Source organism: Diabrotica undecimpunctata, chromosome 5, assembly GCF_040954645.1.
Source record: "Diabrotica undecimpunctata isolate CICGRU chromosome 5, icDiaUnde3, whole genome shotgun sequence".
NCBI lineage: Eukaryota > Metazoa > Arthropoda > Insecta > Coleoptera > Chrysomelidae > Diabrotica > Diabrotica undecimpunctata.
This window is the reverse complement of record NC_092807.1, coordinates 84,810-112,527: the sequence shown is the minus strand read 5'-3', so window position 1 is coordinate 112,527 and position 27,718 is coordinate 84,810. Positions and strand designations below refer to the sequence as shown.

At 33.4% G+C, this 27,718-nt stretch overlaps 1 protein-coding gene across 5 annotated transcripts in view; it reads right to left on the bottom strand.

Moving 5' to 3' along the window:
* Positions 1-27,718, bottom strand: part of Pfrx (6-phosphofructo-2-kinase/fructose-2,6-biphosphatase) — a 47,410-nt gene that overhangs the window by 14,285 nt on the left and 5,407 nt on the right. For 2 of the 5 annotated variants that reach the window (XM_072531298.1, XM_072531297.1), the window contains exons 2-3: positions 1,929-2,311; positions 363-659 (exon numbers count right to left, since the gene is read on the bottom strand). In XM_072531298.1, the coding sequence (XP_072387399.1) occupies positions 363-659; positions 1,929-2,311 (680 nt within the window). Of the gene's footprint in view, positions 1-362; positions 660-1,928; positions 2,312-4,750; positions 5,085-7,149; positions 7,292-24,956; positions 25,204-27,718 lie in introns of those variants that run through there. The other 3 variants (XM_072531301.1, XM_072531299.1, XM_072531300.1) reach the window with 3 other exon arrangements.

Below are 27,718 nucleotides of genomic sequence, written 5' to 3'. Positions count from 1 at the left end.
AGACTGACTCTGGAGAAAAAATATGCTCACGATATTTATGTTAATAATGTTAATGATCATTCTATATAAAAAAAATGAAAAAGTTCTCATATTCTCATCATCCCTAACTGCAACCCTAACGTAGAGTAATTCGAGAAGTTCTTTATCGGTAATCTTCTGGAATTTTGGATAATTATTAATGCCATCAGAATTTATAATATTTCTCAAAATAGGGAGTTGTTTTTGGAATTGAAATAAAGTTAGTTAAACCACTTTCACATCCACACATCTGAATCCACAGAATACATTGCTTTTTCCATCTTTTTCTTTATGAAATTAACGAACAAATTAACCAGAATAAAAAAAACTGTTGATGTACTCACCCTAGTTAAATATATAGTCCTAGGTGTAATATGTATATTCATTAGATAATATACAATTCTAGCTTGCACATGCCCTTCGTGTTTATGCACCACAACCTTTTCACCGGTGTTATATATTTTCATGAACGATATGCTCTTTTCAGCAACTTCATCTAAAGGATCATATTTCTCTTGGTAGTGCTGTATTCTTTGCAGAAAATCGGTTAAAACGGTATCTTTATTCATATTTGCATAATCGGGACTGCTAACCTTTACTTCCATTATGTTCTGTTCTATTATATTTGGATCATCACAAATCTACAAAAGAAAAAAATTTGAAGACTGATACAGTAAGGTAATAGTGCTACGCTCCTGATCGGTTAGTGTTAGAATACTTGGAATGAATTAAAGTAAACATTTCATTGGTGTCAGACGTGGGATGGATTAAACGACTCTAAAAATACGATTACAACATTGAGCAACGGGTCTGAGTTAGCCACAGAAATGCTGATTTTCTATTTAAAAAGGCTGTGCCCAGCAGAGTATTCCCACTGTGACAAAACATAATCCAAAGAAGCAGCATTGCTAAGATCAGCCAACAAGATAAAGACCCAGTGTTAGAGAAAATTTCAAAATGGAAAAAAGAAAACCGTCGACTGTCTTGACAAGAAATATCAAACCCATGTTCAATAGTTAAAACATATTGGGCCCAGTGGGAATAGTTTTACCACGGAAGACATCTTGCTTAAACGAGTACTGAAAAATGATGAAGGTTCTGACAATAAAACACAGTTGGTAATTCCAAAGAGCAGATTAGCCGAAATACTTCGTCAGTTACACGACAGTTTATCAGAAGGGCATTTTGGTGTAAAGAATACCCTTCAGAGATTTTGGGAACGGTTTTATTGGATGAATAGTTTCGACGATGTAAAGGGCTGGTGTAAAAAATGTACTACCTTTGCTACAAGTAACGGACATTAGCAAAAAAGTTCCTATAAGACAATATAATGTTGGAAGTTCGTTTGAACGAATGGCTTTGGACATTGCCGGACCATTTCCAAAATGTGAAAATGGTTGGATTACATCACGAAGTGGGTCAAGCTCTACGCAATTAGATAAATACGCATAAATTTTATATAACACTATAATTTATAAAATTTATTTATTTAAGTGTAAAAATATATTTATTAGACCAACTCCAAATCTAATTGCGTAGAGCTATACATACAAATATACAAATTCCATATTTACACTGGAAAGTTGGCAGACGTCGACGGAGCAAAAACCTACATGAAAAGGTTGTTATAAACCTTGAAAACTGTCTAAAAACAAGGGATGTTTGATAGCCTTTGATAATTCTTTTACATCCTTTCCTCTTATGAAAAATTTATTGAGTGATAAGATTTATGCTGTTGGTACGGTGAGATCACACAGAAAGGGATTACGGGTTAAATGTGATTTTCACCCTTATAACAGAGGCGTTTACCTTTTAATGTTTTTATCTACCTTTATTGTTAGAAGCTTCAAATAAATTGAAATAACATTGTAGTAACAAAAGGGAATTGAAATTAAACTATATAGACTTACTGATTCGACAAAAAACAGCTTGAAACCCATCTTATTAACGACCTCATCGTGTATCAGCTTCCTGCGATCTAGCGTCGAGTTGGTAGCATCAAAAACAGCAACTTCCCCACCTTCTTCCAGCCACTGCCCAACATCAGCCAGGGCTTCCAGCGCACACTGCTGTCTTATGGCCATCGCCTCCTGGTTGTCTGGTCTGAAGAAGTCATGGTTTTGATAGGCAGTAGTGGCGTGCCTTCGGTACTCGCCTAGATTGAATACTCTCGTGTTGATGCCTATCCAATTCAGATATCTGGATAATTTCTTGGAAATGTAGGTTTTTCCCCGGGCCGGGAGACCCACCATGGCGATCACATGTGGAGTGTTGACGTAGTTGGCTCGTTCTCCTACAATACAAAAAAAAACATACTTAGTACGTAACACATACAGCAGGCATCTCATAATAAAAGACAGTTTTTTGCTGGTCTACAATTGATCAGATTTTTACGACGAAACAAATATTGCATAACAGCTACGAACAAAATTTAGGTTTGCACATTCTGTTTTTTAGACTTAAAGCTCAATCGATAGAGAAAAAACTATACGAAGCGATGGATCTGATAAAAATACCTACCAAACTTATTAGGTTAGTGGAAATGACCTTAAAAAACATTAAATACAGTGATCCTGGAAGGAAGGTTATCAGATACTTTCGAGGTAAGGAAGGGATTGAGACAAGGAGATTCACTGCCCTCAACTTTATTTAACCTTATCCTACCTAGAAGCTATCCTACGACAAACTGGTGTAGACAGAGACAACAAGTTATCGCTTTTGCAGACGATATTGCATTGATTACGAGATCAAAATCAGAAACAGATAAGAATATTAAAAAAAAAAAATAGAAACAATATTGAAAAAGTTCGGACTATGTATAAACGAAAATAGAACAAAATACTTTGAAATAAGAGCAAAGAAAATAGAGCCCGACGATAACCTAAGAATAAGTGGCAGCAGTAGAGAATATTGTTTTGAAAAAGTGGATCAGTTCGAATACCTTGGAGTTACTGAAATAGATAAAGATAGATAAATTGGAAAAGTCATATCCAGCAGTTAGTTCTGCAGAATGTCGAAATGGCCTTAACTTGTTAAAGTACCTAGCTCACAAAACTTGAGGTGCCGATAGTAAAACACTACTCATGTTATACAGATCCTTAATTCGTTCCAAAATTGATTACGTATGTAATCATTACATATGCATCTGCCAGCACAACAACGTTAAAACCTTTGGATATGTTACATAACACCTCCCTAAGGATTATACTTGGAGCGTACAGAACAACTCCGATAAATAGCATAAAAGCTGAAATAGGTCAGCCCACGCTAGAGCTTCGTAGACAGCTATTAACCCTTAATTACACTTCTAGCATAACTCTAAATAAAAGAATTCCAATAAATAACATTTTAGACATATCCATGGCTAACGACTCTTCAAAGTTCAATCTCCCATATTCCCGCAGAATTTATCATGCAATGAACCTACTTAACTGGAAACAATTTCCATCCTTATATCAATACAAAAATATATCTTCATCACCTTGGATTATAAAAATTCCAACAGTCAATTGCAGTCTATTACAATTTCAAAAAAATAGCACCAACCCTAATCTTGTCATACAACTCTTTAGATATTTAATTAACTCCCATTCCAATTACACAGTATACTATACAGACGCGTCTAAAATTGAATGGAGTCGGAGTGGCAATAATTAACTGCACAGAGTTTCTCAAACATAGAATTCCAGATACTGCAACTATATAAACAGGAGAACGCTATGCAATTTACCAAGCGATGCAAATACGATAAACAAAATATTAATCGTGACAGATTCTATGGCATCACCACAAATAATCAGGAAAATAAACACGCACCAGCCATTAGCTTTACTAATAAAGGAAGAACTAAATAAACTGTATACTTAAGATACAAGCATCAAGTTTCTCTGGGTCCCATCACATGTTGGAATAGTAGGTAAGGAAGAAGCAGACAAAAAAAATGCTAAAAGAAGCTACAAACAACAACAGTCTCCCCATATCACCCCAATCTGTAAGTATGGATCTAAAAAGCCATTTCATATAGCACCTGTTCGAGAACTGGAACAATAAATGAAAATCCATACCATCAAAGCTTCAAGAGATAAAAAATGTGCTAGTGCTAGTGAAAAAAAGTTCAATCGTCGCAGAATTAAGTACCATTTAGCAAACACTCTTAAAGACATTTTAAATTCAGAAAATACTATAGATAACCTACTTCTGTTATTAAAAGATTTTAATCTAATAAGCAAAGTATTAACTGTTGCCGTTCCACCAATAACCTTATTGAAGGTTGAAGCGGGGTTTTTTGTAAATCATAAAAAAAAAGAAATGCAGAAATATGGGGCTTCCAGTTAATGACTGCATTCTGTGTATCTTTAGTTTTGCAGGCAGACCACCAGGTAATAACAACACAAGAATAAGATGACCTGAAGTATAGGGTAAGAAAGATATGAAAAATACAACGCTGAATCACAAGACAAGCCAATGACAGTTAATTTTTGATTAGGTAATAATAAATTAGGTATGGTCTGAAGATAACATAATGATTATTCTTCTACATAAAATCAAAATATAAAGTCAAAGTTCACTTCATTAGATATCTATAAAAAATTGCAGATTTAAGTAATATTTGCGCGCGCATATGGTCGACGAAACGAATGAATTAAACTAAAGCATCTCTCTCTATTAAATCGTAACATTCTATTTTATATTTAAACCAAAAACCGTCTAAAAATATTCCACCAATACGAACCTATGTGAACGGAAAACGCCCTCGTAATTCCTCGTTTTCTTGCGTGTGAATCGTTAAGAGGAAGAGGCATCTCGAACTCGAACACTTTTCCACACAAATAATTTTACGTCACCACAGAAAACACGACCACCCCGACTCTGATCCCAAAAACATATATACTGGTGCTGTTCAATTTAAAATTATACTATTATCAACTAACATTTATTTAAACAATGATTGTGACTGAAGTGTGAAGTATATCTTGTTCCTTTTCAAGATATTACCTCATTGAACCTCGGGTTATATACATTTTCGCATTTTTTGCTCGACCTCGACAACGAGTTTAACGTTCAAACGTATTTTTATGATTCTAATGTGTTGGTGGCGTTGGTGCCCGTGCCTCGGTTCTCGGTTATGCATTCAACATTCAAGAACGTTGGTCAGATTATGTAGTCGAGATATTTTTGTTTTTTTCTCCGGATAAATATAGATTAGTACGAGGGTGTCTCCAAAATTTTAGAAAGATTACTAATCGACATGTAGTAGAGTTTATTATATGGGACAAACATATATATCAATTAGAAACGCATATTGTAACATATCATGTTCAAATAAATAAATTACAATACCGATGAATTTATCGTTTCAATTGGAAGTGCTAGTAAACTTGAAAATATTAATACCAGATTCTGAGGTATTGAAAAAGTAAATTAAGAATATGAAGTAATTTATTTATTTGTTACTATTTTATAAACTATCAGAACGTGGCCCGATTCTAACCTATCGGGATTCTAGAACACATGATGGTCTACTAAAATGCTTTTGTTTTGTTACACCAAAAGGTGTAAAATGTCAAGTTCGTTCTTTATGGCCCCAATAGTAGCACCTGATGTGAAATAATGCATACACAAATTAAAAAATTCCTCATGTGTTGACTACTATGGTTTTAACAGTAAAATTATTAAGGCATCTCTAGATTTAATTATTGAACCACTCACAATAATATTTAACAAATGTATTAACGAGAGTTACTGGCCTGATGTATTCAAAATATCAAAAGTAATTCCACTTCATAAAAAAAGAAATAAAAATGTTCCAGACCTATTACCATTATACCGGCGCTAAGGTTTTCGTTACAGACAGACAGACAGAATAAGCAAATTATATGTAACGCTATATGTCCTTTTGGTAGTCGCCTTGTTCGTTTTTTCTATATTATTATAATCGTTATCCCCTCTCCTTTCATTTAACGCATCACACGTCACAACCAGACTAATAAGAACGGAGATATTATGTAATGCCGGCGCTGAGGTTTTCATTACGGACAGAATAAGCAAATTATATATTGATTAAGTAAACATTCAACATACTTCTTAAGAACAGTAATTCTTTAATAATAAAGTATATTTACTTACACTCTGTAATAGACGTTTGTTGACGATAGGTTAGAAGTAAAACGGTACGCGACAAATAAATTATAGTCGCTTATTTGCCACTTCTGATAATATTTGATTATTATATGCATAAAACACTCATTTTTATTTGTCAGTCAAAATGATCATCAATTCTTTCATTATTTCAAATATATAATTTTTACTTAATTTTATATAAAAACACTAACAATTTTATTGCAAAACTTTGTCCGTTGGTCAGCCATTTTTTTAGTAGGTACAGTTTCTTACAAACCAGTTAACGACGACGATAGGGTAAGATTGTCTAGACGCCAAGGAGAACAAGAAGGCATTCTTTAATTTTACTACTACTGTACCTTTTGGTGGAGATTCAATGATTAAATGAGGCGGTATATGTTTGGAGACACGAGCAGAGTTAGTGGTGATTGATGATAGAGCATTATCAGCAGATAGGTACATCTGAGATATTCTCCAAGATAATGTGGTACCTTTTGGTCCATATAATGGAGACAATTTCATTCTAATGTAGGATAATGCGCACCCATTGTGTAGGAGACTTTTTATTACTAGTGGGTATAACAACAATGAATTGGGCAGTGTGTTCCCCAGACCTGAACCCGATGGATATACAAGGCAGAAAACTTGGGGCACGAATTCCTATTATTCAAAGAGAGAAGAAGTAAGAAATAAGTTCAAAATGTACAAAGTTACTTTGTTTAAAACCAGTATTTGATTTCTAAACATGGTAAAACTTTTGTAACACTCTTTCCAACATTTCATAAACTCCGTTTCTCAAGAAATTGAGTGTAAAATATTTACAAATTGTATTTTATAGAGCAAAATAGTTATATTTTATACCTACGTTCGTGTGTATATGTATTAAATCGATAAAGTAACTTTATCAACCACTTCCGTTCATTGAATGAAAGATACTACTATATCTTTACAATTACTTCTACACTGTTTTACGCCTATAAAAGAATAAAAAACGTTAAATTAAAATCTCACCTGGTGGCCCAAATGTTTCCTTGTTTAAAAATCTCCAACCCAGTGATCTAGTAGATGTAATAGAGGAGACTGAGGTTTTAGGGGATAATGCTAAAGACATTTTTATACTGCTACTATTTTAAATCACCATTAACGATTGCACACATTCGTGGATATTGTTTGTTAAATACACGTGAAACGTCAGGTTACAATGAATTGACAGAAATTTTAAATAAAGGTAGGAATACATAAATAATTAAAAACGATGAATATTATAAATCACAAAATAAAAATTCATTAGTTAATAAAACATTTTACAATCTTTTTAAAATAATTTTTGCAATTGTAAAGTATAATAGAAATTTAATTCGTTTGACATAACTTTTGGAACAGCTGATTATTGTCAATTGAAATGTTGGTTGTCTATCTTTCAGTATCGATCAATATTACGTTCTGGTGTATATACGGGGATTGATCAATATATTTCAAATGTATAGAACATTAATTTCAAGAGGTTCGATTAATTAATAAATTAACAAAAATATTTCTCGAAAAAGATATAGAAGGTCGTGGTATTTGCAAAAAATAAATATTGATTTATCGTCATTAATTTATCAATTAACACTGTTACATAATATTTTCGCATTTAATTCATATCTATTGTTTAGAGATCTGCACTCTAATACAAAATAAATATAAAAATTTAGATTTACTGCCACCTAAAGCATTACAAATAAAATATATTGATAAAAATAACAATTATAGTATTATAATCGTGGTCATAGTATTGTTATTAAAGATAACCACGGAAAATTACACAGTGATAAAGGAAATATAATGTAAAGATGGACGACATAGTTTAAAGTAAAAAATATGCTGACAACTTCAGAACAGATCAGTAACAAACGAGGTGTTTGCCCTAAAGGAAAGACAAACCACTATAGTTGAAGTCACAGTTAGAATGCAGTGTTGGTCTTAGGTTGCGTTCATTATGGAGACCATCGCATCGTATCCTCGCCTAGAGCATAGCACTGACTGTGAACGCTCGAATTTAAAATAAAATGCATTTATTTTACCTGGCATCGATACGATAGTCGCAGCGAGGCTCGGTGGTCGGCACCTCGTAGTGTCGATCGTAGAGTACTAGGGACGAGAATCCAAAAAATACTAAGCTGGAATACTATACTAGAAGTCTATGGTCCGATACCTGGCTCGAGGCTGGGCGCTGCACTTTGACGGTGAACGCTGGAATTTTTAAAGTAATGCATTTATTTTACGTGGCGATGATACTATGATACTATCCTATGGTCCGACCGAGGGTCGTTTGGCAATAGACTGAGAAATGAGGACCGTACGCGCTTCGTTTAAAAAATCTTTACTTATTAATGTAACTGTTTTTTTCGTCTTTATAGAGGGAAGAAAAAGATCGTAACTGAAATGTACTGTACGTACAGTACTAAAAAAAAACAAATGAGCATTAAATTTGAGATATTTCTCGTTAATTAATACTAATCGCAATGCACATCTAAATCGTCCTCATCTTCTTAATCATTACCTATATTAATTATCACTGGTTCAATACCTTCCTGCAAATTCTCCACCGCAAACATTTTTTCTTCTACTTTCTGCATAATTTTACATAATTATGCCACTGTTCTTTAGATAGCGGTTGTAAGCTTTTTTTATCAACCGTTCTACCGTTTTTTCTTTAAAATCGATGTTGTTTGAAGTCACATACCTTTTCACTTGACACCATACCATCTCAATTGGGTTGAGCTCGCAATAGTAAGACGGCAGTTTCAAAATCTTAACGCCATATTTTTCCGCAATTGTTTCAATTATGTACTTGTCGTACTCGTCTTTAAATGCGGTCGCAGTATCCAGTAAATCACTTTTTAGGTAATCTTCCTCGAAAAAATGTTCTTTTCGATTAGCCAATCCTTTATTTGACTTTTGTTCCACAATTTTTTTCGCGAAATCAAATTTTCATAGTGTTATGACGCGATATCCAAAATGACAACGTTTTCTTTCGGAAAATCCAAGCAAGGGATAGAACAGAATGGCGCAGAAAACTTGAGAAAATTGAGGCAATTTTTTCATTGACAATTTTCGAGATTAGAACAAATCAATAGTTTAAGAGCACCTGATTATTTTATGATCACTTTGCAACAATGTATTACAGTTAAAATTATTGCAGGTTTTTACAATAATTATCAAGTATTTCGTAAATTATAAATTGTGCAAAAACGCAAAGAAAAATTAAAACACTTATTTGAAGAGGATTATGTTATCAGCTCTTAATGTTAGACATTTTTATCATTTTTACGGGTAATCAACTCACTTATTGTACTTAAAAAGTAATAAAGTCGTTTCCACATTGTTATGAATGACGCGCTAAGTAAATTTGTTGTGTGAGGCAATTAAGTACTCAGGAGCAGGTCGTACTTCCACTTCCCAAACTAAATCAGTTATCCATAGTGAATATATTAAATAATACGTCGGTCAATAAGTTCCGGGTCTAACCATGACATAACCACACTAATGAATTTTCCATTTGACATTTGACATTTCGGTAGTCCTAACCTTTAAAAGCATAGTGTCAAAATGTCAAAAAATTCCTTCACTTATAAATATCTGTACATCTGAAATAATATCTATTCAAAAGGGCCTAATGATTTGTGATGAAACAAATTTTGATAAAGCTATAATATTTACGGACTCAAAAAGCGCTATAGACAAAATTAATAACAATATGATAACTACAACAAAGGACTACAGAGTCTTGGAAGTTAAAAAGAAACTATACTATTTATATAAATATGGGAAAGATATTAGATTATGTTGGATTCCTGGACATAATGATATCGAGGAAAATGAAATAGCTGACAAACTGGCATTATTTAAAAATAAAATATGTTCTATGCATCAAAATAATTGGTTAAATTCTTTTCAATATAAAGGTAAGTGGTATAATAACATACAAAAGTATTTTCCTAATATACCATGGTTTGGCACAGTCCCATATATAGATAGGCGGCATATTACTGCCATTATTAGAATGAGGACAGGAGTACATTTATATAAAATCAACATCGCAATAACCCATACTGTGAATGTGGACAAATGGAAACATTAGAACACATATTTTGGGAAAGCCCAATAAACAAAATAAAAGATTGTGATGTCTATCAGGAACTGATCAAAATCAATATTAAAACCCCAATTAACATACAAATGCTTTGATGTGATATTAACCCTAAAATTATCAAAATTCTTCTCAGATTCCTACAGATCAACCATATAAAATTATAACCATAATAACCTATTCGATATTAACATTTAAACCTCTTATAAGAAAACAGAAAACATGAATAAAATGTAGACTCATTTACTGCTTAAACCAAAGAACTGAACATACTAGCAAAGGATATAGACACATATGCGTCTATATTCTCTGATAATATGGCATGAGATATATTCTCGGACTCACGACAGTGGCCCAAAAATTAACAAAACAAATGTACTGCCTAACTATTCAGTAGAATAAAAGCCAAAAAAAAAAGAAGAAGAAGAAGTGTCAAAATGTTCATGTTATTGAATTTATATTTTTACAATTTGGGAATTAATAGTTTCAACGACAATAAGAGGGCTCTTGGATCTTCCCCCTCTCAAATCTTGAAAGTGAGAGCAGCAGAAATAGGAAAAGATCATAAATTGATATTGTGCAAAATCCGGATGAAAACATATATATGTGAAAACAAAACGCCAGAATACACCACAAAGATAAAAGTCAAAAGCTTACAGGATGACTCCACAAGATACCAATTAGAAACGAAACACATGCACTTGTAAGAAAAATAAAAAAATGATCACTGGGAATGCTTTTCGAAAGAAATGGAACATGATTTTTACGATCAAAGAACGGAGGTAAAGGAACATAGTTAGAGCAATAAAAGCACAAAGCATTAGATGGTATGGACACATAATGAGAAGAGAGAAGGGCAATCCGTTAAGAGTTATAACGGAATGGATACCACCAGGTAAAACAACGAAAGGCAGACCTAAACTGAGATGGAGACAATAAGTGGAACAAGACTTAAGGAGTGTGGAAATTAGAAATATAGAAAGGACAATTAAAGAGAGAAAATAATGAAGAAAACTAGTGGAAACTGCGAAGTCACACCAGAAACTGTAAAACTAAACACAGAATGGGATGAACCCCCACACAAAAAGGATCTTCAAGTGAAAACAGCTTCAGCTTCTTCGGGAGCATATAGCTTGTATATATAGCAACTCTACCCAAATCGTAGACCTGTCAAAGACTTTTGATTTGCTTCCTTGCATTCCACCGCACTAACACAAATTTTATAAACATGTTTGCCAGTAATACAAAAGGCTAAACCTCGAGCTTCAACTTCAGTGATCTGCCAACTTGAGTCTAATAGTCATTTTTTGTTTGTTTAAACGCACTAAAAAAGAATAACGCTTTTTATTTTCATTAACTTTTCTTATATTTAAGTTTATCAGTAAGTACATTTCAATAAAAATAATGTTATTAGTACTTATATGGGAGTTGTTATTTTATTACAAGTTTTAAAACAAGTCAATTTTCTCAGTTTTTTTGATGGAGTTTACTTTTTGATAAGGTGGTTTTACAGTCTATGAGAGTTATTCCTACATAAAATTAACATACTACAATGAGCAGAGTTGCATGTATAATTTAAATACATCTGGAATAGTTCAATACCCAGACAATAATAAAACCTTATATAACAGTTGTTAAATTGAATTTTAATATCCATATAATTACCAAATTACATAGACAGTCATTATTCTTTATTTCGCAAGGCGTAGCCTTGAATTTGTCAACGGTTATAGTTGAAAATGATACGTAATTTATGCAGAATTTAAAATCACATCAGTTTGTGAATCATTCTGTTTTAAATACTGCTAATAGGTCTATTAACAATGCTGCGTAAAAAGGTTAATAAATAGCGTTGATAAATAATAGAAATGGATTTCAAATATTAAACTCGTAATTTACAATAATATTGTCCGTTGAAAATAATAAAATACGAAATACTGAATTCTTTCATAAAATATTTTTTATCAAAAGGATAGAGCTCTGGTGGGACTGTTTCTGTGTTATCAAGCCCTAGGTGAATTGGTGCATCCCAAAAATGTTCTTACGCATCTAGATGTTGAGAGCAGTTCTGGTTTCTAGCTCTTCTGGTAGAGAGAATAATAGGTATCGTCTGAATACTTTACATTGTCTTCTTATTTGTATTTCCAGATCTCTGTACTTGGTGATTTTTCGTCGTATTTGTATTTAACCAGTAACGGATGAGCTGAAGTCACGCAGACTCCTAGTACTTTAGAAGTTATTGTAACTTTTCTGGTGACCTTGAATCTTACGAGCGCTCATGGACTTTCAAGTCACTAGGGCACTAGGGTACTCTGAACACGCTCAAATTAGAAATCAGAGTCTCAGTGTCTCCACCTCACCGTTAAGGTAAGTTTTGTAATTGTTGTTAAGATTTTTGTGTAAAACCTGTTATTTTTAGATGGATTTGGTTCTTAGTACATCAAAAAAAAGTTAATGCATTAGACAATACTTTTGAAAGTACTGTTTTAAGATGGTATAATGAGGAAGAAACCGAGATACCGAAACAATTGTTACTCTCCTCCTTTTGTGCTATCCCTAAAAATCAAACGCTAAATATTGCAGTGAATACAGAACAATATCACTAATAAGTCACATTCTCAATTTATTCTTGAAAATAATACATGGTCGTATAAATAAAAAACTGGAAGAAGGAATAGATGATAGTCAGTTTGGGTTCAGAAACGGATTAGGAACCAGAGAAGCGTTATTTGCTTTTAATGTGTTAGCTCAAAGATGCATGGATATGAATGTTGATGTGCATGTTTTTTACGTTGATTTTGAAAAAGCATTTGACAAAGTAAGACATGAAAAATTAGTCCAAATTCTAAAGACAAAAAACATAGACCATAGGGACTTACGAATAATAACAAACCTCTACTGGAATCAAAGAGCACAAATCGTAATAGATAACGAACCCAGTCCAGAAATTGAAATCAGGAGAGGAGTTAGACAGGGATGTATTATGTCCCCATTACTATTTAATGTATATAGTGAAGTAATTTTTGAAAAAGTATTACTTTCTAACAGATTTGACGGATATTACTGAAATACGAGCTTTGATGGGCCTACTAATATATACCGCGATCTATAAATCTAATGATGAAGGTATTGACGCCATCTTTACTGCAGATGGAACCGAAAGAGAGATTTTTAGGACTGTTATGAGCGGAAAACGATTTAGTGTTTTGATAGATTGCTTGAGGTGTGATGATGTCACATCTAGGAAAGAAAGACTGAAAGAAACAACAGCGGTGACATTGTTGAAATGTTTTTTGAAAATTGTCAAGATGTATTTACCATTGGGAAAAATGCATGCATTGATGAGATGTTAATCGGGTTTAGGAGTCGGTACAAGATGTACATGCCAAATAAGCCACGAAAATATGGCATAAAACTGATGTTGATAACTGATGCTAAGACTCAATTTGCCTATATTGGCTATATATATACCGGAAAAGGTTACCTCTATTTGGCAGTAATAGGAACATTACTGTAGATAATTGGTTTTCTTCTCTTCAGCTAGTGAGAGAGTTACAGTCCAGAGGCCTTTCCTTCGGTCCACCCGAAGAAATATTAGAGATTTGAAAATATTGTTATTTATGCCAATCTAAACTTCATAAAAAGATATTTTACTTATATGCTATGATTGTAAAAAGCCTATATGTTTATCATGTAGTAAGAAAATATGCACAAAATGTGCTTCAAAATAATCATAACGAAAATAAATGTTGTTTAAAATTAGTGTAGTTCACCTGTTGTCAGAATTTTTTTACTGAATAAATTTGTTTACTTTTTGCATAAAAATTAATGATTAGTATTCCCTTAAACCTCATATATGATGTATATTCTAAACTTCGCAATAAAAAACAGTTTTTTTTTAATTGATGAAATCGTGGAGGCTTGTTATAATAAGGAGAAATTCCAGTACTATCTATTATAAAATAAAGGTATTTTAATAACTTTTTTTATATAATACTTATATACCTATGAGCGAATAAAGTTCACCCAGTTCTAAACTATTTCAGTGAAATTTTTTCAAATACCTAAATCTTTTTTTTATTTGTTAAAAAGGAGTCCGTGTTACTTTTCGACTTCTTACGTATTCCGTAATTTTTCCAATATCTCTATGTAATAATTCAATTTTCCTCAGCATATTTTAAATGGGGTAAAATGGGGTAACGTGGACTATGAGTAGTTTCAGCTTCAGGCCGGTAACAATTTGCAGTTGACAGTTGCAATATGGCAATAACTTCATTTGGAGCAAACAGCCCTAAAGACATTCGTCCTCTGCCAAAGAGAAGTAAATTAATGGAACCAAAGAGAAAATCTAAAAAAGGTAAAACAGATACTGACATTTAGTCCGTATAACCTAGAATTAGAATTTGAAATAAACACGAAGGATGCAAAAGAAACAATGAAACGGGAAAAAGCTAAGAAAAAAATAAATTATGATAAGACGAAGATAGTAAAACAAGTAACAAAAAATAAAAGTTTGTCCTTCCAAAGATGGTAAGGGAAAAAAATAAATGTAACCATCAAGTACATGATTAAAGCAATGATGAAGATACTGAATGTTTCTAATGTAATGAGTGGTTCTTCTTATCAGCCGATGAAGAAGGATGGGTACGTTGCTCGGTCTGTCTGTCTGAAATGGGCTTATGTATGAAGCATGTGCGCCAATAGATCCAGAAGATGATGAAGAATTTCAGTACGAATTTTGTATTTCTGAATAAGTATAATATGTGTCTAATTTTATATTATTTTTATATTATATTATAATAAATAAATTTTTTCTTTCCGTAATAAATTAGTAATAAATACGAGCCCCTTCCCATATCAGTTAGCTTTTTGTCGTTTGTGTATTGTACAATGGGTCGAGGTAAAGTTATCGATGAGAAAATTTGTTCAATCATTATTAGATTTTTTTAATTCTAGAAAATCCTATTAGGAAATTGCGAATATGTTCAAAAGAGCATTAAGACGCATTATAGTGAAAAATCGACGAGAAAATTATATGGAGTTAAGTGTTTTATGGAGTGCAGTTATTGAAAGACAAATTTCTAGATCAACATGTCACGGAGAGGCCCACAAATTAGGATTTGGTACTTACAAAGTAAGTTTTATAGTTGAAAAAATTAGTACGAATTGTTTTTAATAAATTTCATTTTATTTTAATCTAAGGAAAAGCCACTTTTAACATTACATCAAAAGAAAAACAGACTAAGATGGTCAAAAGTCAACGGGATTCAATGCAATGGAGAGATGAGTCCAGATTTAAAGTGTGTGTTTTAGACCGCGTCATTCGCACGAAAAATGAAGCTTTCCATCCCGACTGTCTGAAGAGAAAAGTCAAATTTCCTGCATCTGTCCTGATCTGGGGCAGCATGTGGTCTAAAGGTGTCGGAAAGTTACATTTTATCGATGGGATTGTAAACACGGACAAATATTTGAATATTTTAGAAGAATCTCTTTTACCGATTATAACACCAGCGAAAGATTTTGCCTTCCAATAGGATGGCGCAGGTTGTCATACCTCACAAAAGAGTTTAAAATGGATTGAAGATCGTGGCATATCACTTCTGGAATGGGTTTCTAACAGTCTCGACTTGTCCCTGATTGAGACTTTATGGCGCGAAATAAAAAAAAGCTTTGAGAAAACATCGTGCCAGGTTCGTCAACTAATTGAAGGAAAAATTGCAAGAAATACGGGATTAGTTTACATTAGAATTGTGTTAAAACTTGGTAAAAACTATGCCTCAAAAAATTGTGGATGTCATTAAAAATAAAGAGGATATAACTCCCCTCTAAGGGGAGATATTTTTTAATTTATTATTCTTCTGTTTAATCAATAGTTTTCATTACGTTATAAAATATTTTCTAGTATTAGGAAATTCAAAAATGTTGTCTGATGCATTAAAACTTCTAAATTTACGCTGCGCTTTTATTTTTGTTCTCTAAAATTTTAATTTTCTTACCAATCTATCGTTGGGCCAACTGATATGGGAAGGGGTCTGAATTCAGCCTTATAAAATGGATATGTTAACTTTAAAGACATGGAATTTTGTGTCTGTCAGCAGGCCAATACGTGCGCTCTCTTGTATATGGATACTGAAGATTTCAGTGTAGCATTGCTTGATTTGTTTGAATGAAGAAACTTTGATAAACTGATGATTGGACTCGGATATTCCTTAAGTAGCTTCGAGTCGTCTAAGCTGTCGTAATAATACTACTATAACAGAGCAGATGGGAATGATCACTCTGATAAGAACTTAAGATAGCGAACAATTTGCCAATTGAGATTCTTTGAAACAAATCTATAATATGATTAAATTACTAATCATAAGTTATGAAATTACTAGAAAACAAAAGATTATTGTTTATTATACCACCCTCGATATTAGATCTTACGTAACAAGTCCCCGTCGATAGCAATGAACGTGGCGTGTTTCTGTTTATGTCGCTTATCGCTTGTTATTGAAACTATATAACGAAATAGTTGATATTTTATCTTAACTAAAATAGAAAGAGATAAAAATGTTTCTACGTCATTGGTTTTTTCTTAATATTCACTGACACTGAATGGAAAAGTTAATAATTTTGATTTTGTACTTCATTTAAAAAATAAGTTTTTTACTTTGGGGGTCTCCAGTGTCCATTCTTTCAAGGTGTCCTAGCCACCTTAGTCTATTAATTTTAATAAACCGGACGATGTTGAATTTTTCATAGCAAAATTGTAGCGCCTGCGCCATATCCCGCTTTCTTGTACTCCTCCGTATATGTGCCTAAGTATTCTTCTTTCAAAGCGGCCTAACAGTTCTTCGTTATTTTTTACCATAGTCCATGTCTCTGACGCGTATGTCAGGACAGGTTTAATAAGAGTTTCATATATTAGTATCTTGGTTTTTCTGCTAATTATGTGTGATGTTAAGAGCTGCTTTAGTCCAAAATAAGGTCTGTTCGCCAGGTATATTCTTCTCTTAATTTCTACGCTTACTAGGTTGCTTTTATTTAGTTGTGTTCCAAGATATATAAACTCCGAGACCCGTTCGAATGTGTGTGCTTCTGTCACCAGATCTTGTGGTGCCGCTATTTGTGTGCTGTTCGTGACCTTCATGTATTTTGTTTTGGATACGTTGACCTGCAGTCCCATTGTCTTCGCGGCTTTTTATAGTGTTTCAAAAGCTCTCTTTTTGTCCGTGATACTATGTCAATGTCTACTGCATAGGCCAATATCTGTACACTTCTATTGATGATCGTACCTCTGGTTGTTATGCCCGATTTCTCTATGGCTCTTTCTAGCGCGATGTTAAACAATAGACACGATAGACTGTCTCCCTGGCGTAATCCAGTATGTGTTTGAAAAGACCTTGACACTCTGTTTTGTACCTTGAATTTGCACTCAACTTTCGAAAGAGTTGCCTTTACCAATGTTATTAGATGCGACGGAATATCTAGTTTTGGCATAACATTATAAAGTGCGCTTCTGTCTACACTCCATAAGCGCTTTTAAAATCTATGAAGAGGTGGTGGGTATCGATTCCATATTCATATGTCTTTTCTAAGGTTTGTCTGAGAAGGAAAATCTGATCAATTGTTGACCTTTCTTTTCGGAATCCACATTGGTATTTGCCTATTTTTTCCTCAGTATATACTAGTAAACGATCATAAAGAGGGTAATTAAGAGGGTATTGTCTCGATAGTTGTCACATATTAGTGGATCCCCTTTCTTGTGAATAGGTATTATAATACCTACATTCAAACTGTCTGTGAGTTTTCCTTCTCTCCAAATGGATGCAACAAGTTTTATTATGTATTTTTATGTATGTTTTATTATGTAAATCTTCTCCAGGGGATTTGTTGTTTTTTAACCGTTTTATTGCCTTGGCAACTTCTTTTATTGGTATATTATTTTTCTCCCTCTCATCGTCTACGTCTCCACTGTGGTCATTTATGTCAGTCACTTCTCGGTTGCCTATATTTAATTTCTCAGCAAAATTTTCCGCCCATCTCTCCACTATTTGATCCGGCTCATTGATAATTTCGGCTTTCTTACTTTTTATTATGATTATTCTAGGTTTGAATTCTTTTCTGTTGTGGTTCACATTTTTATAAAATTTTCGTGCTTCGCTTTGTGAATTGAGCATTTCTAGCTGGTTCCTGTAGCTGGTTTTCTAAATGTCGTTTTTTCTTTTGTTTTAGTATCTTTTTCTCTGCTTGTACTCCTCTTGATTTTGTCTTGTTCTTCTGTTTTGGAGTTTCCCATACGCCTGATTTTTTTTTGAGTTGCCTTTGCGCATTCCCCATCATACCATTCTGTCCCCTTCCTTTCCTGTTTCTTCTTTCCTAAAACTGTTGTTGCTACATCTTTCAGGATATTTTCGCACTCATTCCAGTAATTATCTATGTTTTCAACAGTACTACTCATTTGGTCTTCTAGTTTTTCTTTAAGTTTGTGTTCAAATTTTCTAACTATCTCAGGGTTTCGTAGTCTGTCCACCTCGACTTTATCTTCTTTGCTTCCATTACCTTTTACGTGTAGGGACGAAAGTGTATTCGAGTCAAAAGTCCTCTTTTCATAACATTATGCGTTTTGTTCTTGACGTAAAAGTCCTAGAGTCTTGAAACCTAGTAAAATAGATTCCTTTTAGAGTAAGGAATAACACTATTGAATTCGAGGTCAATAGATCCTTTTCTTCTCCTATTGATATGAGCAAATCCCCATTAATGATCATACTAATAAAAAACCTTTAGGATTTTTAAAATACCGGCACACTTTTTAAACGAGATTTATTACTTATATTATTACTTATAATGAGGGAAAACCGCGCGTCATAAAATTTAAGGAAACGCTGAATGGCGCAGAAAAAATGTATAAATATATTAAAAAAAAATTCTGGATTTTCTGAAATATACACCTATATAGGTATGTGAAAATTACCAAGTTCTCGGGAAGAACCGCGTTGAGAATTTAATGCTTTGGCGTTTCGGCACCCATTTTGGAGCCATTTTCAAGAAGGATACAAATAACAAAATACAAAGGTTGTATAATACAAATACTAATGATCACGGCAAGTTTGAAGGTGTGCATATGATATCCATAGTGTGCTTAGAAAAATGTATCTTAACAAAATTAATCACGAATAAGGCTGCAACGAAAACAGGGTTACCCTAGGGTTTATTTTTGATCGCACAGATTTCTACAAACCATAGATTTTTTTGTTTTTTAACAAGGAACAAAATGCTGTTTGTAAAATGTTTACATTATAAACGCCGAAAAAATTGTAGAGGGAATAAAATTAAATTAAATAAATTTTTTAAATTGATAAAATGTTTGCTACGCTTATTAGTTTTGTTATAAGTCTGTTATCCTTAGTGGCACACCTTTCATACTCACAGTTTATACTCATCTATATAAACTTCAGTAAAAATTTCAGGATAATCCGCTGAATGCTGAAAAAGTTATGTAGGGAAATAAAACTTATTCTTTAAAATACACGCAGTAAATTCCGCGATTTTTCATTGAAATTAACAATTCTTCGTCTTACAAACTGTTAATTAATGTAAAAAAATAGCCTGAGGACATTCTAATATACTGGAAATTAGTATATTTATTGAAAACAAGTTCAAAAAATCATTTAGAAGTCAAGGCATCTATGAAGTTAATAATAATGGGAATTTGCCCATATGCATTTTCTTTTGTTAAAAGAAAAATCCTAGTATCTTGAAACTTACTACAATGTGTTCCTCTTGGCGTTATAACAATTTTGTAGGTTTCTTTCATATTCCATTAAATTGGTTTATTTTTAAGTAAAGTTAATTTTAACTATTTGACTTTTTCGTTTAAAAGTAGTATGTAGTAATAAATGGTAACTTCAGCTACTTAACTTTTCAAGAACTCTAATTTCTTTTCACCAGATTTGTCGCAATAACTGATAAACTGAGCTGTGCAATCAATCAAATACAATAAAGAACACTGTCGATTACTGCTTATCATCCTTTTTTATATTCGTAGGTTTCACTCCGAATTCATGCGAGATATAATTAAATTGATGGTTTTCTCATGCATTTAGCACGTTGCATTGATAATAATCTACCAATGCAGACAAAACAGTTCAATCTATTTTATTCCAAAATATGACACCATTTATATAGTTTCTTTAACAAATTAGAAGGGTAATTGATGTGTTTATTATAATATATTAATGGGTAAAAAAAATAAAACATTTTAAGTTTATCTGTACATTACATGAAGATAACAAATAGTTTATGGTTATAATGTTTTAAATAATGTTTGATACTTGGTACTCAAACGTGAATTATACGAGCATTTAGCATCAATAACAGAACAATGTTGACTATATCCCGAATAAAGTACGGGTGGTATATAAACCTAACCTAGTGGTAGGATACGGACAATAATACATTGGTTTATAGGGCAGTACTTAAGAGTAGGGATCCTGGTGAAATAACCAAAAACTGAATTACTTTTCGGTAAAAATTCATCAAAGCTTTTTCAAAGTGTTTAAAAAAAGCTTTATTTTTGTTTTTTTAAGTTTCTAGCATCAAAACTAAGTGAGTCACGATCAAAATAAAGTTGGTCCTTTTTTTTGGTAAAAACATCGTGAAAATCACCCCATTATTAGCACCCCAAATAAAAATAATCGTTACCGCTTTATAATTTGCTTTGTTTACGTATACAAATTTCTTCGCAAGGGGTGGTTTTTATAAGGGTAGAAATGATGTGTTAAAAAACTAAAACAGTACAGAAATATAAATTTAATGTAACTGTATACCCAAAAAAATAAAAAGCAACTAACGGCAAAGTCCAGTGAGGGTAAGTATAACATAAATCCAAATTTTCATGCAATTCGCTGGTGACACTGAAAATTTTACAGTTTCCCCGTATTTCTCGTTCATTTACTGGAGTATTAGGTAAAATGTTCTGGAAGCAAACTGAGCCTCCGTTCGGATTTCCGGGCGGGGGCTATTATTTAAGAGGTTATTACCATTACATGTTTGAAAAATTAGGATAAGCTCTTGCAATCTTGGAAGTCTTACAGAAGAGTGTGAAGTGAGTAGATGCGCTTAAAATAATGAAAATACAAATTGCTTGCACTTAAGATAAACAGTAATCCGATCAGGCTGTTCAATGTGGACGGAACTGGGATCACAATTGTGCAACATACATCTGCAAAAGTTTTGTCGGTGAAGGGTAAAAAAAATGTTGCCAATTTAATATCTGCTGAAAGAGGGCATCTTATTACTGTAGTCGTCTGCATGAATGCTGTGGGATCTTATGTACCGCCTTGAATCGTCTGGCCAAGAAAAAATTCCAATTATGAGTTAATGAATGGGTCACTCGTTGGTTCCATTCCTGCTTATCACCCATAAGGATGGAGTCAGATCGACATATACGCCATGTGGTTTGAGCACTTTGTGAAGCACACAAAGCCTTCAAAAGATGACCCGGTGCTCCTTGCCTCGACGGACATAGCCATATGAGAAACGTGGACCTTATAAAGCGGGTACGAAACAACAATGTGAGCATCGTCTGCCTGCCCGCTCTCTCAAACCACAAAATGCAGCCCCTGCACGTTGGATTTTTGTTCCCATTAAAAACATTTTACACAAACGCTATTAAAAATTAGCTTCATTCAAACACTGGCAAGGTTGTGATAAACTTAAAGGTCGGAGAGTTGTTCGGAATCGCCTACGACAGAGCTGCCACAATAAAAAATTCTGTTAGCTTTCAAAAATGCAGGCTTATACCCACCGAACAAACATATTCTTAGTGACCAGGACATCCCTATTAACATCCCGGACTCTGCAAATCTACTTTCAGAAGGAGGTCCATCCCAAGCAGGACCACAACCATCCTGTAGCGGTTCTGGGCAAGGTATCGTCAGCCCAGAAGACATAGTACCTCTTCCACGGCTACCCCCCAAGTACCCCCCTAAGTTAGACACAATTTGCAAAGTGGATTTAATCACATCCACACCCTACAAAGCAAAACTAACTAAATTAGAGTATGTATTGCTAAAAAATCAGCATCTGTAGCCAAGAAACAGTTGTTCACAACAACGTAATCTAATGCAAGCCGAAATCCTATGAACGCTGAAAACAAAAAAAAATACTCACAAGAAATAGGAAAATAAAGACAGAGAAAAACCTGTCAGCTGGAGGGATGAGTAAAGGAGTTCCAACAGGAAAAGGAACACTACCTGGAGTGAAACCTAAATCAAAACAAATCAAAAGAAAACATTATGTTAGTGAAACGAGCGATAAAGAAGATCATAAGAGTTCTTTCCACGACAGCAGCGACGACATGGACGATATTGATACAGAATGTCTTTTTTGTGAAAGTTTGTATTCTTCTGATAAAGGGGGGAGCATTAGAGAGACAATGCAGAAGATGTTGCCGATGGGCAAATCAGAATTCTGGGGCAGATAACAACTTCCTGTGCAAGCAGTGCGAACAATTTCTGTTAAAAACAAAAAAAAATTATTTTATGCTAAAAATCGCTAAAATGTAATAGTAATCAAAGTTTTATGGTGTAACTAATGTTTTGCTAACGTGTTTTAAATATACAGTGTATTTGCTCATGTATTAAAGTAGTTTATTTTCAGAACAAAGCGTTAAAATAATTTGTATCACCTTTATAGCCTATATAACGTGGTATTTCATATTAGGATATCTGTACGGGAAATGATGAGGTAGCTGGTTCAATGATTTTTATGATTTACATAAATAAATAGCAATATGGGAATTGCCAACAAATCACCTTTTTAAATAATAATAGAATGTTCTTAGAATACACTATTTATATTGAGTGTTCTTAAGATTAAACACATGCGAAATGTAGAGCAAAAAAGTTTAGTTGTATAACCGGCAACCCTGTAATTTTTCGGACCGACATTTACTTAAGATTTGCACAAAAAACTGACGATTTCGTCTGTATGAATTGTAATAGCAGGTACTTACATATTTTATGCACTAACACTGAATTTAACTGAGATAACTATTTAACAAAAATAAAGTTAATTGAAATCTGCTTCTATTTGAGAATCGTGAAAAGGATTTACTTCTTTCTAGTTGAGAAGCCTAAGAGGGAGTTTTGACTAGCGTGCCTCTATTTGAGAAGATAAAGACGAAGTGAGGCAAGGGTAGTTCGGTTTCGTCGTGTTGATCGTAAGTCTTTAATTTAGAGAGATAGGAAATTGAAATATTGTAATTATTAAACAAACTATTATAGCAAAGACAATTTTCTACAATATCACATGGTCCCATATTAAAACACCTTTTTTTAAATTGGGAATTTTGACATTATAAAAAAATTAATTTATTGCTAAACAAATGTTAGTTTAAAATTAGTTTTGAACCTGTTGCAGTATAATAGCGTTAATTATCAGCGATTTATCTAATTTAAGACGTCTTCAATCCATAAACTTTACGAATACCAAAAGGTTTATAAAAAGGGGCTTACATTTGGATCCATTATCCTATTTATTGATCTTGAGAAAGTATTCTCGAGAGATTCTGTGGTGGGAACTCAATAAAAAATAAGTCCCCCGGTGAATATGTAAAGATTATGAGAGACATGTATGAAGGAACAACAACTAGTGTTAGGAAAAGAGTGGGAGAGACCGATACATTTCATGTGAAAGTGGGATCGCATCAAAGTTTGGTGCTTAGTCCTTATCTATTCTCAGCTCAGTTTTGGATCAAATAACAGCGAACCTACATGATAACATTTCGCGGAGCTTAATGTATGCTGATGATGTAGTGTTACTTAGTAGGAAATAGTGAAAGAGAATAAAAACTGGAATAGACGAAACTGGGGGAGACGAAAAGCTTAAAACTGAGTGAGATCAAAACGTATTTGAAAAGTTCGTTTAAAAATACGAGTTACTACAAATCAAATGCCTTTGAATGATAAAATAATTATGAAAACTAATAGTTTTAATGAAGAACGAAAAATATGTTCAGTGATAATTGACAATGTCCTTAAAGGATGAGGCAAACGAAGAAAAAGAATAGTTTTAAGCACCCAGGATAGGTATTAGAAAGTAATGGGAAATATATGGAGATGCATGCAATAACATTAGGGTTAGATGGATGAAGTTGAAGGAAGCGAGTGGTGTGTTGTGTGACAGAAAAATTCTAATGAAGCTGAAAGAAAATTTTATAAAACAGCCATTAGACCAGCTGTGATGTACGGAACTGATGTAGAGCAGTTAAAAAAAAAAGACGAACAATGAATATATGTGACGGAAATGAGAATGCTTAGCGGGATGAGTAAAGTGACAAAAAATGACAAAATTAAGAATGAGTATTTTAGAGAAGGTCTGAGGGTGGCACCAACAGATGCCAAAATGAGAGAGTATAGGTTAAGATGGTTTGGTCATGTTCAACGTTGAGACGTTAATCGCCCAATACAAAGAATTGCTGATCTGCTGGTTCCTGAGAGGAAGATCAAAGAAGACCTGAGGGGAAAGGTTTATGCAGGACATGTCGGTAAATGGATTGATATTGGTATGGCCCAAAATAGAAAGAGAAGAGAAAAGAAAGAGATATGTTTAGGAAAACTGAATCCGCATGAGTGTAAAGGTAAAGAGAATGATAATAATGAATAATTTCTAATAATAAAAATTATCTTCTTACCTATTCTTACAGACATTATCCTTTTTGTTCTAAAAATTCTGTCATCTGATATATCATTGTAATTCTCCATTCTCGTAAAATACGCACAAATACCACACTATAAAGACACTAGAGAAAAATAATTTTCACCACGAAAAAGTAATTATTTTGAATGACCAGCTCGCATACGATAATGCAACTGAAATAAAATGATATTATGTCTATATCAGACGGTGTTAATTACATCACGAGTCTGTGAATTAAGTATGTCAACGCCTCTAGTTTTGAGTATATGCTGAACGTGATGTGATGTAAAAATAATACAGTTGTGGCGTGGCTAAAACACAGTCGCCGATACCAAGACAATAGGTTTGTATTGGTTAAAGCTACTTAAGTAGAAAACTGATGGATATACATATTATATACAACTCCCAATACTTAAATACTTGATAAAATTATGGAGATTGTCTATACTAAATGTATAAAATGTCTAAATGTTTTATTATTGTCATAAAAAGCTTTATTTATCTACTAGACCAATGTTGCGCGTTATGATAATCCGGGAATACGAATGTTAATACTAAGATAGAGATAAGCCGAGACTAAGCAATACCCAAAATATTTTGCTTCATTATTTATTTACTCGTATCGGCTTAGTGTATAACAGTAGTATTTGGCAAAAGACGGAAATCGTCACGTTAAAAATGTTTGAATTGGCGCCAATTGAAAAAAAACTTTTATTATATAATCATTAAATTTATTGCTTGGTACAATTTTAAAAATAGATAATCTACTACGTCTCTACATTTTGTCTGAAAAGACGGACTAAATAATAAATTAGTCTTTGAATTTTCTCGACGTATCAAATAAATACAAAATAAAAATTTAAAAGTACTTTAGGAGTTCAGAAATTTATCTCTACTGATCTAGTCATCACTCTAATTATCTTTCATTATTTTCTACTAACGCTGCATCATCAGCATGTATTAACCAAGAGCTAGAATATTGGAATTTCCCGTAAATGGTTAATGCTCCTTTCGACGACGGTGGTCTGTCAGGCCAAGCCTACGACGTAAAACGTTATTTTCTTATTTAAAAATAAATAATCTACATTGTTGGGATTACCTTAAACAAAAATGAAGACCTACATTTTACATTATATTTTACAAAAAAATTTTTTTTTGTATTTTTTTCTATCTTTTTTTTTTTAAATTTTCAAAATTTTTTAAGTATTTTTTCCAAAAAAAAAAAATACTGACTACCGTCGCCGTCGTTCGTTTATAAAAGTTTTTTTCATATACAGGAACTTTATTTATTTATTTTATTTTCCCTCTAGTGTGTATCTAAATTGTTGAGTAAATGTACAGATGGTATTCAGGTATTCACTGCGCGCTGGGTTTCCCTGATCGAGAATATGCAGTGTAATTCTTAGATGTGCCTTAGTTGCAGTTGTTATTTTGGTTTCGTGTGAAATACGTCTGATAATAGGGTGACTTCGCGAGTTGTTGGTGTCTCTTTTTGAAAAATACAGCCTGTGTCTTTTCGGAGTTTATAGCGATTTTCCATTTTAAACAGCATTCTTCTATGTCGTCTAGCGCTGTTTGTAAGTTGTTTACCGCTATGTCTACATTGCATACTACCAGTTTGTACCTACGGCTTGAAGACAGTAGCCCTTACCAAAAAATCTGCTAAAACATTAGAAACAACGCAAAGAGCAATGGAACGAATCATGCTTGGAATATCACTGAAAGACAAGATTAGAAACACCGAGATAAGACGTAGAACGAAGATTAGGGATATTGTGGAAGAAATTACAAAAATGAAATGGAGCTGGGCAGGTCACGTAGCCCGATATAATGACAACAGGTGGACACGGAGAATTCTAGAATGAAGACCAAGGATGGCAACAAGAAGCATGGGAAGACCTCAAAAAAAATGGGTAGATGACATAAAGGCAATGGCAGGCAAACAGTGGATTAGATTAACGCAAGATAGAGAAAGATGGTAGCAATTGGGCGAGACCTACATTCAGGAGTGGATGGAAAATGGTTGACAAAGATGTCTACATTTCTGTGTTTGACTACTATCGCTGTGTCGTCGGCATAGATGCTTAGTAGTGTACCTGGTGTTCTAGGTATGTCTGCTGTGTATATCGTGTACAGTAGAGGTGACAGTACCGCTCCCTATGGCACTCCAGCCTCCGGGTTCCCGAGTTTGGATAGGACTTGTCCTATATCGGACTTTTCGTCCCCACTGCTCCTTTTTGTTGTGGCTCGTTTTTCGAGGGGTACGTCGTCGTCTGTGGTGTACATTTCTTTTTCGCTTTTTCTTAGTCTTGGGGACTTTGAAGTCTCCTTCGTCTATGTCCTCGGTGGAGAGATCTTTGAAGATCTCGTAGTTCGTGTCCTGGCCATCTAGGAGGGTATCATAGACGTTATAGTTGAGTTTATATTTCGAACTATAACTTTAAATGGCGTTCTACGTTAAAATAGTATATAAATTCATACTTATCGATGAAGTCTGTCAAAAAGGGCATTAAAATATAGGTAAGAAGTGACGCTTTCACTGCTTACACCTAGGACATAAATGTGTATGCAGGGAAGGAAGTATGACAAGTTGATGTAACGCTTAGTAAGACAGTCGTGCATAAATTAGCTAGTACCATAAAGTCTAAACACGTAATAACATGCTTTGATATATTTTTTTCCTCGGTGAAGCTCATGAAAGAGAATCCATTTCCATCTGTAGGAACGCTGTATTGCAAACAGGAAAAATCTACCAAA